The 15,985-nt window shown below is 40.1% G+C and overlaps 1 protein-coding gene across 6 annotated transcripts in view; it reads right to left on the bottom strand.

Annotated features, from left to right (window-relative positions):
* The window catches only part of KIF13A (kinesin family member 13A), a 107,913-nt gene that overhangs the window by 24,694 nt on the left and 67,234 nt on the right, over positions 1-15,985 (bottom strand). For all 6 annotated transcript variants that reach the window (XM_086842309.1, XM_023919658.2, XM_023919659.2 and 3 more), the window contains exons 15-17: positions 14,428-14,514; positions 14,154-14,320; positions 4,471-4,681 (exon numbers count right to left, since the gene is read on the bottom strand). In XM_086842309.1, coding sequence (XP_086698435.1) covers positions 4,471-4,681; positions 14,154-14,320; positions 14,428-14,514 — 465 coding nt within the window. The remainder of the gene's footprint in view (positions 1-4,470; positions 4,682-14,153; positions 14,321-14,427; positions 14,515-15,985) is intronic.

The following is a 15,985-nucleotide window of genomic DNA, read 5'->3' on the forward strand; positions in this document are numbered from 1 at the left end:
AAGCTGCAAACAGAGGTGCTAACAAAGACTTTTCTGAAACAAGTTTAAGAGGAAATGCTGAGTAGCACTGTGTCAGTGAACACAAAACACTCCGACAATTTTATTGAGGGAAAGCAGTGATCACATATTAAACAAACAAATTACTGTTGAGGCATGTCTAGTACAGTGATGCCCAAATAAAAGGTCACAGTAATATGGGAGCTGGTACAGTGATAATTTGTTTAAAGCCCTGAGGACATTTTGAATTTTCAAGAAATGAAATAATTGCAGCTGTCTTTGTCTTTAATCTAGAGTCTTGTTCCATAGAATCTACCAGTCCCAACATGTGAGACTTCATCTTGATAAAACCTGCTCTTCCTCAGACCATAATGTTAGAACCTGCATTCACTGCAGCCCACAGCTTTGTATCACTCCAAGGGCTTTGCAGTGACCACAGACATCTCCCCACTTACTCAAGTATACACATTAAAAAATATTACAAAAAAAAAACTTAAACCCTATTTACCCAAGGTGTCTTTTAAGTAACAGATGAATGAGCACAGATTAAAGCCTGTGCACTCAGTTTCTGGACAAATTCCAAAGAGGTTTCTCAGGCCTGTCTGAGCAAATCTACTCTAATGCAACACCTGGCAAACCTGCTATGACACATATTATACATACACCTGTGTACTAAGATATGCCCTCACCCGGGATTCTCATCTTTAAATTACCTTTTAAAATGATCATGATTATCCCTCTGAGCAAAGTTCATTCTGTAATCTCAGCAGCACTTACTGAGTCTTATAAAGGTGATGAGACACAAGATCAAACCTTGGATATTTCAGTCACCAGCTCTCCCCTGTATTATGTTTTTAGCCTTTCTATGCAAAGTCCTACTGAAATATGGTACACGTTGAGCACACACACTTCTCATTTCTACAGAACACCTTAAATTATACACAGCTATAGGAGGAACGAGGGCCTTCCTATGAATACAGGCAAAGTCTGCCTGCTGCTAACATGCCTCTCAGTCACCAACAGAATTCTATTGGAGTGGTTAATTTTTCCAAAAAATCCCAAGGAATGGCTAATTCAAACTGCACTCTGACAGCCCCCAGGTTTACCACAACCAAAGTGGTATACAACCAGCAGTCTTAGCAAGCAGCCCTGAATTTTAGTGCCTTCAACATGACAAAACATGCGGCTTTGTCTCTCTCCCCTACCAAGCCTAGGTTTGCAACAATGGTGGGTTTTATTTGGGCTTAAATAGCTGCTACCCTCAGTGGATTTTTAGTATCTTCCTCCATGTCTCCTCCCAGCATTAGATGGAAAATTTCTTTCCCTCTGCCTCTTGTTTCTGTTATCCAGGCTATCAAAATTAAATAAGTAATTCCAGCCCATGCAAGTGGCACATTCCACAGACAGCTATAATTCTGGATTCACATAGCAAACTAAGGCAGTCAAAAATTAATCACAAGAAATTATTTGATACTGAGAATGCACTACTACACCTACAGCCACTGTAAAACAACTGCCTAACCTGGGAAACTGAAGGCAGCTTTTATCTGTATGTAAGTGCTGTAAGAGCCATTGGATCCAGCTACAGCCAGTCACTTCCCTGATCTGGGACACCAGCATCTGGAAAGCTTTTTGGGAGTCTCCCATACCAATCTTAGCTAGATTCTTGAGAAAGGAATGGTTTAAGACTAAGGCAAACTTACAAGTAACTCAACCAATTATTATGGGCAGTTCTTAAAACAGTTGTGTTTTTCTGGATTAAAAAAAAAAAAGTTCCTGCAACTTTTAAGGATGCCAGTCTGCTGCAAAGGAAAAATCAACCTATATTTAATTACACTGTCCCATTTTGGAACTAGAGCTGTGCCACTCAAAAAAACCCCACAAAACCAAGCTGTGCCAGAACCCTTCCAGAAGGAAAAATAAATAAATAAATAAAAGCTTCAGATAGGATTTCTTAGTTCTTACTACATTAAACATACAATAAGCTCCACTAGGGTATTAACTGGGGCAAATACTCATTGAACATGAAACTCTGAAACAAAGCCAGGCAAGAAGAAACAAGTGACACTCACTTGTGGTCATTTCAAGTCTCTGGGACTCCCAATGCCAGATAGAGAATATGCTGGACTAAACCCCTGGTCCAGTATACCACCACCCCAACAAATAAAATTTGTTCAAAGTTACAATGGGTTAACTTCATGCCAACAGGATTTAACACCAGGCCAGGTATCATCTGTCCTTCCACAGTCAGCAGAAAGTGGGAATAACCTCTGTGCAATGTGTTCCAGCTGATCTGACAGATATAATAGCCACATGCCCACATTTGATACCTATCAAATTAATTTTGCTGGCTGATCCAGTAGAGCTCAGCTTCATTTGCCACAGCAACAGATAGACAAGCTAAAACTACACCGGTCAAATCCCCTGCAATCCAAACTCTTGGAACTTTTGCACATTTTGCACATCCAGTCTTCCCATTCTCCCCAGGATTTCTTGCCCTCTGGCCAGTTGGCTGGTAAACATCCTCTCAGCAACATGTTGCCATGCTTTTACAGCAGAAACCACTCAAAGGGTTTTTTGCTGGTTTCTTATTTAAGACAATTCATTTCCTCCTCCTTTTTTTCAGCAGCCAAAACCTCTTCTAGAACTAAAAATAAAAATAAAAACTATACCTAAGAGGATCTTCTGGAGGACAGGGAACTGATAAGCTCTTCCAAAAAACTGATTATTCAATGGCAATGCCATCAAAACATTATCAGACTCCTCATGGATCGCTCCAAAGAGAATCCATTCTCCTCTTTTTTACAATGCAGCGAAGTACAGTCTTCATGCAGCTCAACAGTTACACAGAGTAATGCATTCACCCATGAAACTCAGAAGCAAAACTTCTTTTTCAAAGCACAGTTCCTTCTCAGAAACATCTAAAAACTACTGAGAAGTAAAAGCTGACAGAACACTTAGCCTTGATATCACTCCAGATTCTCTTCTTTGTGATTACATGGTTATGGTGGTTAATTTTAAGCTAATCAATTACCATTTTCTATTCTCAGCTCTCAAAGACAGGCAAGCATTTTGCTACTTCCTTTTCCCTTCAGCTGCATCTTTTTAGTGGTACTGCCTCCCCTGCCAGTAAGCCCAGTTCTCTGCTACAGCAGTACAAGAGATACTGAAGTTATCAATGATTTCTTGATGGCCTTGCTGTGCTCAAAGCAGCTCTGAATAGAAAGGCCTCCAACTAACACATTTCTCACTCTGTGAACATTTCTGCACTCCATATGCAGCTTTAAAAGAGTCTGCAAATCCCAACCATGACTCTGTGACATTTTACATTCAGTTCCCAATGATTCTGTTTTTAGCTTTTACAGGGGCAAACAATTATTTTAATTAATGTTGAATCATAGAACTACTCCCTACACTTGCCATGAAAAACATTCTAGTCATCGCTGCTCAACAGTTAGCTATTTGTTTAGCATTTTTCCCAGGCTAAACTGGGCAGAAATTACAAAATAAAATCTTGCACAAAAACTAAACCAAGATCTGTTCTGTTCTATTTCTAACACTCTCAATTGAAAGCTGCAAAACAATCTTGACTATCTTGGTTTACAGCCGTCTTGTAAATGGATTTTGTTTCTTAAGGATGAAAAACAAAGCAAAAATAATTACAGCACTCAAAAGCACTCAAACTCACTACATATAGAAAAAAAACACTGAGTGAATAAGGAAGCTCATGTTTTAAAAGAAACGGATTAAATAAATTTACAAGAAACCTGTTAGAATATCTAGGCATTCTTCCTGCTGAATTAGCCTCATGACAGAATACTCACTGGTATTCAGAAAACTTAAATCATCTTGTTTGCTGCCCCTTGAACTTCCCTCCATGGAGCTGGCATCCTTCTCTCCTCAATGACACCAAGAGCAAGCTTCTTGCATTGTCAAAATGCAAACATTCTGCTCACATCTTCCTAGACTGCATTTTAACTGTCCCCACAAACATCATGATGGTCTTTCACCAGGGCTGCATTCAGGTGCTTGCTATTCCTTTGCAAACATGCTGATTCACCTCATGGCAAGCCTTTAACTTCCTAAGCAGCCCAACCAGAGCATTTACCCAGCTGCGCTATTCTTTCCTTCCTTTCATGAACTAAACCAGTAATTTCTAAATCAAACATTTTATAAGCTGTTTTCAAGTTTAAAATAAAACAAGAAAAACACAAAAAAACCTACAGAAAACTGACCTATAATACCACTCAAAGTAAGTTAAATTTTTATGTCTTTTGTGGGTTAAATCTTGCACTCATTAAACGTCAGAACTCAGCCCTAAAAAAATGCTAATACTTTGGTGGAAGTGAAGATCTTGTTCTGCACATCAGCTCCACAAAAAGCGTTTACTGATTTTGGATGCAAGGTTCAAGCCCCATCTTTCACCCTCTGTAGTTCTTACTAATTTGCTTCTTTTAACTCCAGTATTCTCACCTCTCCTCTGTCCAGAGATTCACTTTCTGCTGTGCAGCCTGAGCAGTGTAGGAGAGCCTGTCGCTGCCATGCTGGTGCTGCCTTTCTGGGGAGAGCTGCTGCCGCAGCAGCTCCAACTCGCGCTCGTACATCACCCGCTGCTCCTCCAGAGCACTCCGCTTCTCCTCCAAGTACTGCTTCTCCAAGATCTGGACCACATTTTGTACTGGGTCTAAAAAGAAGGGAAGGGGAAAAAAAGAGAAAAAAAACCCCAGAAAATGTGAGAAAATGTCATTTCAGCATTACAGGATGCTCATTATTTAGTTGGCAACGGCAATCAACGTACTCCAGAGTCTGCAAACACAAACTGCACCCCAAAACAAAAGCCAAATTATTAAATATTGCATTAAACAGATAAATCCAAACTAAAGTTAAAAAATCAAATGGCATGCAAAAGGCTACAACAATAGTTAAGACCCTTCTCTATTGCATATTAAAGTGCTGTGTAGTTATAAAATATTCCAGAATCTCAGTAGGGAAAAAAAAATGGATGGAAAAGGAAACAAATTTGTAAGAAAACAAAGCAAAGCACAAGGGAAGATGATGTTAACCAGAAAAGGAAACGACTTAAGGAAGTAAAAAGCAATGTACTTTCTCTATTTTGGCAGAGAATGAAACATGTTGGAGAGCTGTAGATGAAAACTGAGACAAACAAATGGTCTGACTGGTCAGTCACACTGCACTAATGTGCTGCACAGCACTGAGGTAGACAAAATATGTCCCAAAGGGACTTCTGCATTTAGCTTTACCAACCACATTTCACCTCAGTATCAACACAGAACATATATCCGTTTGGATATTCAATCCTAGAAAAACTGCTTGTGTCAATCAGCTAGGGATAAATCTGAAGTGCATTCAAATTAATGAAACATTACTCTGTTCCCAGGATTAGGTCCAATGCAAGCCTGTGCCTCTGAAAGAGCCATTTAATAGAGTAAGCTGTATGTACTACCAATATATACACCCAGTTCATCAGCACACATCTCTGAAAGCTCAAATACAGCAAAAAAAGTGGTTTGCAAAAGGACCAACCTAGACAGCTGAGTGACAGCACATCACCTAACAGATTGCTGATTCTGTATACCACAAGAGAAAGGGAGAGGGATTCCAAAGCTGGAGTGGTGAACTGTTAGGGGAAGCAATACTGAAGCTCTAGGACATTGCCAGTATTTTCAAATGCAAAAAAAATTCAGCTGTAAAATAACTGTTTGTGATACCTCTTCCATTTCATTATTAAACAAAAAAAGTTTCTGCGACTTTTAAGGATGCCAGAATGTTGCAAAGGAGGGAAAAAAATAAACCTAGATTTAATTACACTGTCCCATTTTGTCACACATCTGTGTGATTTAGTTATAAACCATCTTCCCCTTGCTTTTTGCAAACACTTCTGCAAGTTGCTTCTGTGGCCCCGGCCTTATTTATGGAAGAAATCACTGGCTTCACACAAAGGCATCATAAATACCACAACAATGGCAATTATAAAGGACAAAGTTAAAAATCAGTCACTATAAATAGAAACCAAATAGCAAACTAGTGATGCATAAAAGTGTCTTAAAATAACTAGAAATATTGTTTTTTAGTACATTGCATTCTCAGAAAGAAGTTAGCTATTATTAGCTTTTAAACAGTGCAACAAAAACCCCTAACAAGTTCTAAAATTCTGGACTACAATATTATTAATGTTCATCATTAATAATCATTATTAATTAATTAATAATGTTAATTATCACCATCATTATCCTCCAGATAATACCAGAACTACTTTAAAATACATGGGCTTTGCTGCATCATTCCCTAAACCAATTTTAGTTTTATATAAGAATGTCTGAGAAAATCAGTTATTACAGATGACAAAATGGAAGAAATTAAGATCCCTCCATTGTGTTTGCAAATACAGGAAATTAATCTAAGGCTGACTCATTAAGATGAGACTTTCCTAAACTGCTCAAAAACCAGCTATGAGTTCAGGAAGCAGATTCCTTTAATAAAAGTGATCTTTTCAGACACCTAGATTTACAGGATCACTACAACCATAGGATCGAATTACACCATGGTAAATATTTGGAGCAAGATGCAAGAACCTAGTATAAAACTTTCCAATTGCAACATAATACTGTACTGCTTGGGGATAAAAGAAAAAAAAGGTGGGTTATGCTTGTCTTGTAATACAAAAAGTAAATTTACAGTTTTAGAAAACTTTTTAAATTTAGCTTTTGTAAGAGTTTACTAAGAAAACCTTAACTCTGTCACAGGAAAAAAGTAAAATATGGTGTGAGTTATAAACTATCTAGGTAGAATTTGAAGAAATAAACAGGGTTTTTTTACAATTCAAAAGAACTACAACAGTGTTTAAATTAAATTCAAACACCGTGTTCTACAATTTTGGATTTCTCATGCTAAGTCAAATAAATTATGGAAGATTCTACCCAATGCCTGCCAAATACACAGCAAATTCTATACAGCATTAAAAGTTCCAAGCCAAAATCCTTTACGTATTTATGTGACAATGACTCTGAAAAAAAAAAAAATCATATGCAGTTAATCCCCTGAAAAATCACAGACTACTAACACTGAACAATAAAGATATATTTTCTTCATAGGATGAGCAGCATTTACTACCTTGCTACAATGTCATTTAATTCACATCTGTAATCTGTTAATCCAGTCACACTGATGCTGAATAAATTCCCTAAGATTTCTTGCAAGTATATTTGCATAGGCAAGCAAGAAGAGGGTTATGACACAGGCTGCTTTGCTAAGTTTTATGAAAATCGTCTCCCTGAGCTGTAACAGTTTTGTTTGCTAAAATGAGAAGCTGCCTAACCTAATCACACTGTTTACTTAACCACTGCACAGTATACAAGAATAAAGTAAACTTCTTTGATGCATTCTGTGTTTGACCAGCATCACAAATTATCAGTACAAAGCTGATCTGACAGAATCCCACAAAGAAAGTTAACATGCTGAAGGAAGGAAAGGATCTGGATGTTTTCTTTACAGCAGTTTTCAAAGTTACACATTCTCCTCAGAGGTTCTTTGGAGCCGGATGGAGTCTGTGACACTGTGGTACTGGTTACATGCCATAAAAACAAATGTGCTTGCACCCTGGAGAAGTCAGGATATTTATTTAAAGAGGATTATAATTCTCAAACAAATCCAGGGGGGAATCCAAAAACCAAAACAAAGGAAAACCAAACCCTCTTGCTTTGGACTGTATCTATGCAAGATTATAAAATAATTATCGAATAAAATTTTTAAAATACCTCTTCATTTCCCTCTTAGGACTTCTCCAGAGAATACGTATAATAGAATTAACAGTCTTCAGCAATTTAGTTATTTCTTCTTCCTTACCCATATCTATTTTTAATTTTAAGGAAGAATAAACAAATGGTACTGTAACAACACTGCTTTACCTCCTACACAACAAACTGGAAGCCTGTCAGAGAAAAGGTACCTTAGCTAAACCATTGGGAAAGTGCTGCTAAGTTCTGTTTATCTAACTTCAGATCAAAAGACCAGGCTATGATCCTCACACTCACTTGTTTTGTCAGCATTTTATTGTCACTAACTACTCCACTTTAGTTAAGCAACACTGATGTGGGAGTGAGCAGAAGCAGCTGAAATTTGGATGTGGCCCTTCTGAAACAGTGTGACATGTACCACTGCAAACATTTGCTCTGCAATAGGGAAGAAAGAGCTTTAAGGAATAGGAAGGTCTGAACTGCCCTCAGCTAAGACGCAGAAAGCAACCAACCAAAACAAAAACTGGCCTGGACCACAATCAGAAAAGTGTTGGGAAGGTAGAATTAGAAAGAAATTATAAATGTGACTTTGTAGCCAGAAAGGCTAAGGAAGAAATACAAATGATAGCACGGTTTGAATAATTCAAAGAAACCAAGCGGGCTGGTATGCCAGAACACATTCTTTCCTGCAATAAAACCAAGCTGAGACCCCTCATCCCAGCCTTATAAGGAAAGGTCTGAAGGACCCTGAGATAACTAAAAATATGCAAAAATAGCGATTTCTATAGGTTGTACACAAATGTTACTATATTAGTATACTTAGAAAGATTGGTTAGTTAAGGAATAGAATATTCAAAGGTATAGGTTATATAAGTAGTGGTATAGAAGAGCTCGGCCTCTTTTTTTTCCGGGCTCTCTTCTCTTTTTCACTCTCTTTTCACTCTTGCTTGCTCTTTTTTCTGTCTCTCTACCTCTCTACCCCACGCCCTGAAATAAACTTCTAACACTTAACTCGATTATAGAGGTCTTTGCCGTGTCTCTGACCGTCCCCAGAAAGCGTCTCCTACAGATTGGCGAGCCAGCCAGGAGCAGATCGTTTTCTTCAGCTGTAAGAGACCCTCATGGACGGTAACTAACACTTATCTATCGTGCCTGCTTTCCCAGTACCGTGAGCAAGGACCACGCTGCTTAGCAGCGAGTTGGGCCGAAGCTCTTTAAAGTTGCAAGGGGAGTTCCTGAGTCCAGAGACGCTGAGGATCGGTGTCTTTTGGAGCTCTGGGAGACTCAGCCCCGAGATTGGAGCACAGCGAGGTGCCTGGCACCGCTTGGTGCTGTGCTGGAAAGGGGTTCTGAGCTCGCTGCAGTGTTGCAAAGCAACAGCTAGAAGCGGAGCTTGGTGAAGGAACCCGACAAGCAGCGTCTGGAGCCGCAGCAGGGGAGCCTGGCCAGCCCCCACGAGAAGCTGGGATTGGATACGCTGTTTTCTCCGGTACTGAGGTTAGTGTGCACAAGTTTTAATCATGGGACAATCTTACTCTATTCACGACAGAGACCTCTATAAGCGACTAAAACATTTATTACGCTCTGAGTCCAATAATTTACCGAAACAAGAGCTAAAAGATCTTTTAGAATGGACTCTACTTAACTTCCCCAACGCTGACCGTTCAGCTGTATTTACTAGAGATTTTTGGGACACGGTCGGTATTAAACTCTTTAATAATATCTCACACCGCGATATGACAGCCGCGCAGCTGGTCCCAGCGTGCAGGGCTCTGGTAGAACTCTTTCATAATAAGCAACAACCATCAGTGGCTGTCGCGTCGGATCCAGTCCCTACTACGCGTTTGTCCCTGGCCACGGAGACCCGGAACGTGGCCAGGCCCGTTCCGGCCCCCCGAAACTCAGCGGCATCCGCAGTTTCGCGCGTCCCTTCCCCACCCCCCCCAGCCCCCGTGATTTCGCAATCTGTTCCAGTGACCCCATCCCCCTCGGCGGACCCTGCGGCCCCCGCCCCTACTCCCCCTCCCCCTCCCGATACTGTTCCCGCCCCCAGTGTGGCAAGCGGCGAGCTCCCCGCTCCCTCAAGAAGCCCCATCTCCGCTGTCACAGCCCCCGCGCTGCCCACCCCCGGCTCTGCCCTCGCGGTGCACCTCGCCCCTCCCGCTCCCGTCACCGGTGCGACCCCGCCCCTTGACTCCGCCCCTGCGCCTCTGCCCAGCGATGTCATCGTGGCTCCTCCCCCCGTCGGTGCTGTCGCCTCAACTCCACCACCCCTCCTCCCCACCGGAGAATCTCCCGCTCCTCCCCCGCTGCACCCTGTGGCCGTCATTGCGGCTACTGCCTATATTCTATCTGCGTTACAAAATCACACTTCAGCCTCTTCCTTAACTCTTCCACTACCTCCTGTCACCGCGGAGTCAGCCCCGCCGGCAGCAGCGGGTCACACCCCAGCCCCTGAGCCGACACAGACCACTGCTGCCTCGAACATCTCGTTGTTTCATTTTTCTCCGCCTCCCGTTTTGCCGCGACCCGTAGACGTTCCAGCCTCCGCTGCCCGGTCCACCCCGGTCCCCTCAGCTCCTTCTGCTGTTTCTCTCTGGCCACGCGGTCCCGAGCCGCAGCAGGTCCCGGTTCTGTCTGCCACGAGGGCGGCCACCACCGACCCTGCACCGGAACTTACACAAACGCAGTGTCAACCACAGGTTTCCACACGGTCACAAAACACCGCGCTACTCCCGCCAGCGTCTGGTCCTGTGTATCCCCCCGATCCTCTACCAGACCCGGCTGTAATATCACCAAGAACTGCCGCTTCGCTGTCAGATGCCCCCGCGTATTACAACTGCGAACAACTGAAACCTGCTTCCCTGCCCTCGGCCGTGCCACAGCTCCCAGAGGCTTATCCACAAGTCCAGCATCCCGTTCTGCCCCCTGACCGTCCCCTATCGCAGCTGCTGTCAGCCGACACTACAACTACAAGGCCGCCGCTACACCTGGCTACACAAAACGTACAAAAGGAAAGGGGAATTTCTAACACAGTATCTGCATTAATAAATACAGGAGAGACAGTGAACTATTCTATGCATGCAACAGCTAATCCCCTGACTTTACCACTTCAAAGTGAGATTGTAAAATCCGAAGCTCCACTACACATAAATTCCCAAGAATGTTATGATGATAGCCAACTTACAAACTGGCTGGAAGTTAAAAGACAAATTTGCAAAGAAGAAAACATAAACCCCCTAGCAATGCCGGTGTTATTTAGTCAGCAGGCGGGCGGTCCAAGAACATGGACAGCTATTCCACCCCAGGAGATAAAAGAACTGCGAAAAGCGATAAAGGACAGTGGCATTTGCTCTCCATATTTTAAACAACTACTGAAAAGTACACTAGAAGAGCATACTCTCACACCCAATGACTGCAAAAATCTTGCTAGCATCACCCTTACAGATTCGCAATTTATGCTATGGGAATTGAAATGGAAGAGACTACTCAGAAATGTATTGGACAATTATAGACGTAGTAATGATCCAGATTTGCGTGCTCTCACCCTGTCAAAGCTCACAGGTGAACCTCCAGATGACCGAAATGAAAATCAGATAAACCTGCCTAGGGTAGCATTAGATGACATCAAAAAAATGGCACGCCGAGCCTTTTTGCAAATTCAGCCTGCTGGAACTTTTGAAAAAGCTTATAACCTTATTAGCCAAGAAGCCTCTGAGCCATTCACAACATTTGTGGATCGTGTAATTCAAGCTGCTGAACGCCAGTGTGGTGATGATATAGCCCGTCCAATTATGATACGGGACATTATCGAAAATAATGCTAATGCCGAATGTAAGAAGGTAATCAAAGCCCTGGGAAAAGAAAAGCCAACAGTGCCAGAAATGATAGACGCTTGTAACAAAATAGGAAGTCCACAACATGTAGCAGCAATTCAAGCAACTGAATTAGGGAGAACCTTAAGAGAGAAGCTGGAAAAAGCTCTTTTAGCACAAACATCACAAGCTGCAGTAATCGCGGCTCAAGCAGAGGCACGAGATCAAAAGCTCACTGAAACCCTACTGCATATCGAAGTCTGCTGAAACCTCCACACCAGCCAGTGACCCTGCAAAAAAGAGCCAAGAAGCAGACGCCCAAGCCTGATCTACGTAGAATCTTCAAGAAGAAAGTGATCTACCAGAAGCAGCTCAAAAAAAAAAAAAAAAAAAAATGGAGTTCTGTCGTTTACCCAAGTGCATGTTGCTTTTATCTTTTTGTTTTAATCTGTATAGTGATAATTGTAGTTTTAATAGCTATACCTTGTATACTCCAATGCATGCAGAAACTAATGTGTAGAACCGTATCTAATATCTTAGTTATTCATAGACAAAACGGGGGAGATGTTGGGAAGGTAGAATTAGAAAGAAATTATAAATGTGACTTTGTAGCCAGAAAGGCTAAGGAAGAAATACAAATGATAGCACGGTTTGAATAATTCAAAGAAACCAAGCGGGCTGGTATGCCAGAACACATTCTTTCCTGCAATAAAACCAAGCTGAGACCCCTCATCCCAGCCTTATAAGGAAAGGTCTGAAGGACCCTGAGATAACTAAAAATATGCAAAAATAGCGATTTCTATAGGTTGTACACAAATGTTACTATATTAGTATACTTAGAAAGATTGGTTAGTTAAGGAATAGAATATTCAAAGGTATAGGTTATATAAGTAGTGGTATAGAAGAGCTCGGCCTCTTTTTTTTCCGGGCTCTCTTCTCTTTTTCACTCTCTTTTCACTCTTGCTTGCTCTTTTTTCTGTCTCTCTACCTCTCTACCCCACGCCCTGAAATAAACTTCTAACACTTAACTCGATTATAGAGGTCTTTGCCGTGTCTCTGACCGTCCCCAGAAAGCGTCTCCTACAGAAAAGCTTACTGAACTAAAATGTAAAGACACGTGGAATGCTGTGAAGAATTGTTTCAATCAGCTGGATAACAACACATGAGAACCAAAAAATGTGACCCTTGTTCGAAGAACACTGACTCATTATAGACTGATACACTTCGGTCAAATCTCCAGTTAGTAACAAGCAGACCAAGCATCAATTAATGCTTTCAGACTTTTCCAGCAGCCTCATGCACAAGCCAATTGAGTTCAAAACCTTTGTCCCAGTTTTGACACAGATATGGGATGGTTTGAGGCCTTAAAACGGGCAACAGAATCTTCACAAGGGATGACAACACTGAAGACCACCAGGATGGTAGATTCATCTGAAATTCATCTCCTGGTATGAGTGAACCATAATGAGAATATTTCTGTTACCAAATAGCAATTTCATATCAATTTAAGTGATCTGTAACTCACATAAGTGATCTCATTAAAAATTAAACTAAAAATCCAGCAAAGTATTGCTGCATCGAACATATGAAACCGTCATTCTGTACTCAGTGGCAAAACAGACAAAGTAAAAGAATAAGAGGAGATGAAATAAAAAGTAAATGCTGTATTTCAATAAGCAAACCACAGAAAACAATGGAAATACTGTGAAGATATGAAGAAAGGAGAACAGAAAGCAATGAAACACCATCTACTGTGTCTTCTTGGTCAGGGACCAAACCCCAAGGTATTTGCCTCTGATTTTGTATAATAAAATACCTGAACAAAGCATTCAGTAGTTTACCAAGTTTTTCAGCATTTCTTTATACTCTGTTGTATCAAGTGTACTATGACCTGACTTCTGAAAATCATGAAAAAGCCACATTGTTTTATATACACCATACCATTATTTTATGTATATTATACCTTACTGTGTTGTTCCAAAAAAACATCATAATTTGTTTTAATAAAGATGAAATGAAACATTGAGAGTGATCAAGTGTTGAAAAACAAGCTGGCACTTGCCTATTGGTTTTTTATAATTTTGATTATTTTTTAATAAGGTTAAAATGGTGTCAGTAACATTTGATACAAAAAGTAGGATGAAACTAACTGAGCCATATATGGTGCACCCCTTTTTTCTACAGTAATTCTCAAAAACAAGAACTTAGTAAACTTGGATGTTAATTTGACAGGCATTACAGGTGGTTACAAGTCAGCTTCACTATAAAAGAGAGAAGAGGTACATAAATAAATAGACACATAATCAATAAATAGATAAAATTGTGTCAGGGCATAAACCAACCACTAATTTGTGAAAGTATTTATACCTAGCTGCACATATTTTTTTACAGATATATATATATATATATATATATATATATATATGTATTTGTACACATTTAACATTTTTTCTGTAAAATATCTTATCCTGAAAATCCTCCAAAGCCCTCTGGAACATGTGTATTGCTTGTTTTACCCAGAAATTGAGTTTCAGGCTGAATTTTTTAGACAATCCAAAAGAACATTTTTATCTGTCAGTTGCCTTACCATTACTATTCAGTGTCTTCATAATGACTTCCATTTGTGCAAACTCATAGTTGTAGTCTGGTTCTGAAGAAGCTTCACTAGCTGCATCCAGATCATGCTCTCCTAAGGAAGCTTCTTTCTCAAGGTCTTTCAGCCAATCTCGACGTTTCCTCTTTGGTAAATTGATTCTGAGTAAAAACAGAAATTCAGTTTATAAAAAAAAAATATCTGGAAAATGATAAGAAAATAAATAGGCTGAATGTAAAGTGGGTGGAATATAAAGATCAACTATTACCTAAAAAAGTGGTTGTTTCCCCATAATATTCTATCTCCATGCCATAACTGAGTGACAGAACATACCAGTGCACCATTTACACAGGATCTGAAAGAAAAAAAAAGACAACTCCAGTGAAATCCTGAAAAAAAAAGATTAAAGAATTGCTGTTTCTCCCATCTACTGACAGTCATTTGCATCATATGGTAACAAACCAGCGAGGTTCTCATGAAAGGATCAATGGGAAATTTACTGGTCTGATTTCTGTAGTCAGAATGAGCACCTTTCCCCTCTGCCTTTGGCTGGTACAACTCTCTTCAGTATACAGACAGGGTTGATTTTGGTTGCAAAGTTTTCTCTGAATGCCTGATTCTCAAACTGGGTCACTGCCTGTTTCTTATAAAGTCCAAACTTAAATGTATGTAAAGCCTACTGATAGAGCTCTCCAAAATACAACTTAGTCAACACTGAGTTGTAAAACATGCTGTTAACATATTCAGCATTCAAGCATAAGAATAGATTCTTAGATCCAAGTTTTGTTCTTTCAACAAATGGAGTCTCTATTATTAACAAGGGTCTATTTTTGTGAACATCTGGTATACTGCTGTATTTCTTTGTACGTTTCTTTGTATTTAAGTTTCAGTCACAAAATGGGAAAAATTTAGCTGTTGAACTTTTGCATGTGTGAGTCACAAAGCAGAGCATTTTATTTGAAAGGGGAAAAAAACTTCACTAAAATGAAAAAGGCCTTTTCAGATGCAGCATTCTCATTTCAGCTGTCTCTCTCATGTAAGTCAACACAAACATAAAAGCAATCCTTTTAGATCAGATCTTTAAACTGTTTTCAATGAAATTCTGGTAGCTAAATTTCTGCTGATACAAGTATCTTAAGAACAGTTACTTAAGCCATGAGTAAAAAAAAAAATATGTTTTTTCCATTGACATGTGCCCTTGTTCCTGCCAGTCAAAATGACTGACTTCTAGTACAGTAACTCTATCACCACAAGCCTGAATCCCATCTGTTTGTGCTGTAGGCTGCAGAAATAAAATACAAATGCATTTTACTAAAGTAAGAATGAAATAAATCAGATTTTTTTATGTATCTCTCAAACTTTAGTTTCTCATTCTGATACTGATCTGCACATTATTTAGATACTCAAATTTCAGACAAGCAGCATGACTATTAACTAGGACAAAGGTACTGCTTTATGACATGCTGGATATCCACATCCACATATTGGAGACCAAGTGACAAAAACATTTACGCCTAAGGAGCCCCAGTGCCCCTGGAATAAAAAATAATTAAAATACAGAAGTTAGAAACAAAAGGTGAAGCATGACTTTACACTGCATATTAACTAGACACAATTAATTAAGGATTTAGAAGCAATTCAGATCTTTAAAGCAACTTTTCCTCACAAAATACTGAACTTTACAGCAGGAACTACTCATGAGGCACCATTTATTCTCTGCCATCAAGACACGGGTTACTATCCCATCACACAGGCCAGGACAGCCAACAGCATCTCAGGGATCTTGTTACTACCCAAGATACAGACAATGGCCCTCACTCCTACCA

The sequence above is a fragment of the Cyanistes caeruleus genome, chromosome 1 (genome assembly GCF_971803275.1).
Source record: "Cyanistes caeruleus chromosome 1, bCyaCae1.hap1.1, whole genome shotgun sequence".
Lineage (NCBI taxonomy): Eukaryota > Metazoa > Chordata > Aves > Passeriformes > Paridae > Cyanistes > Cyanistes caeruleus.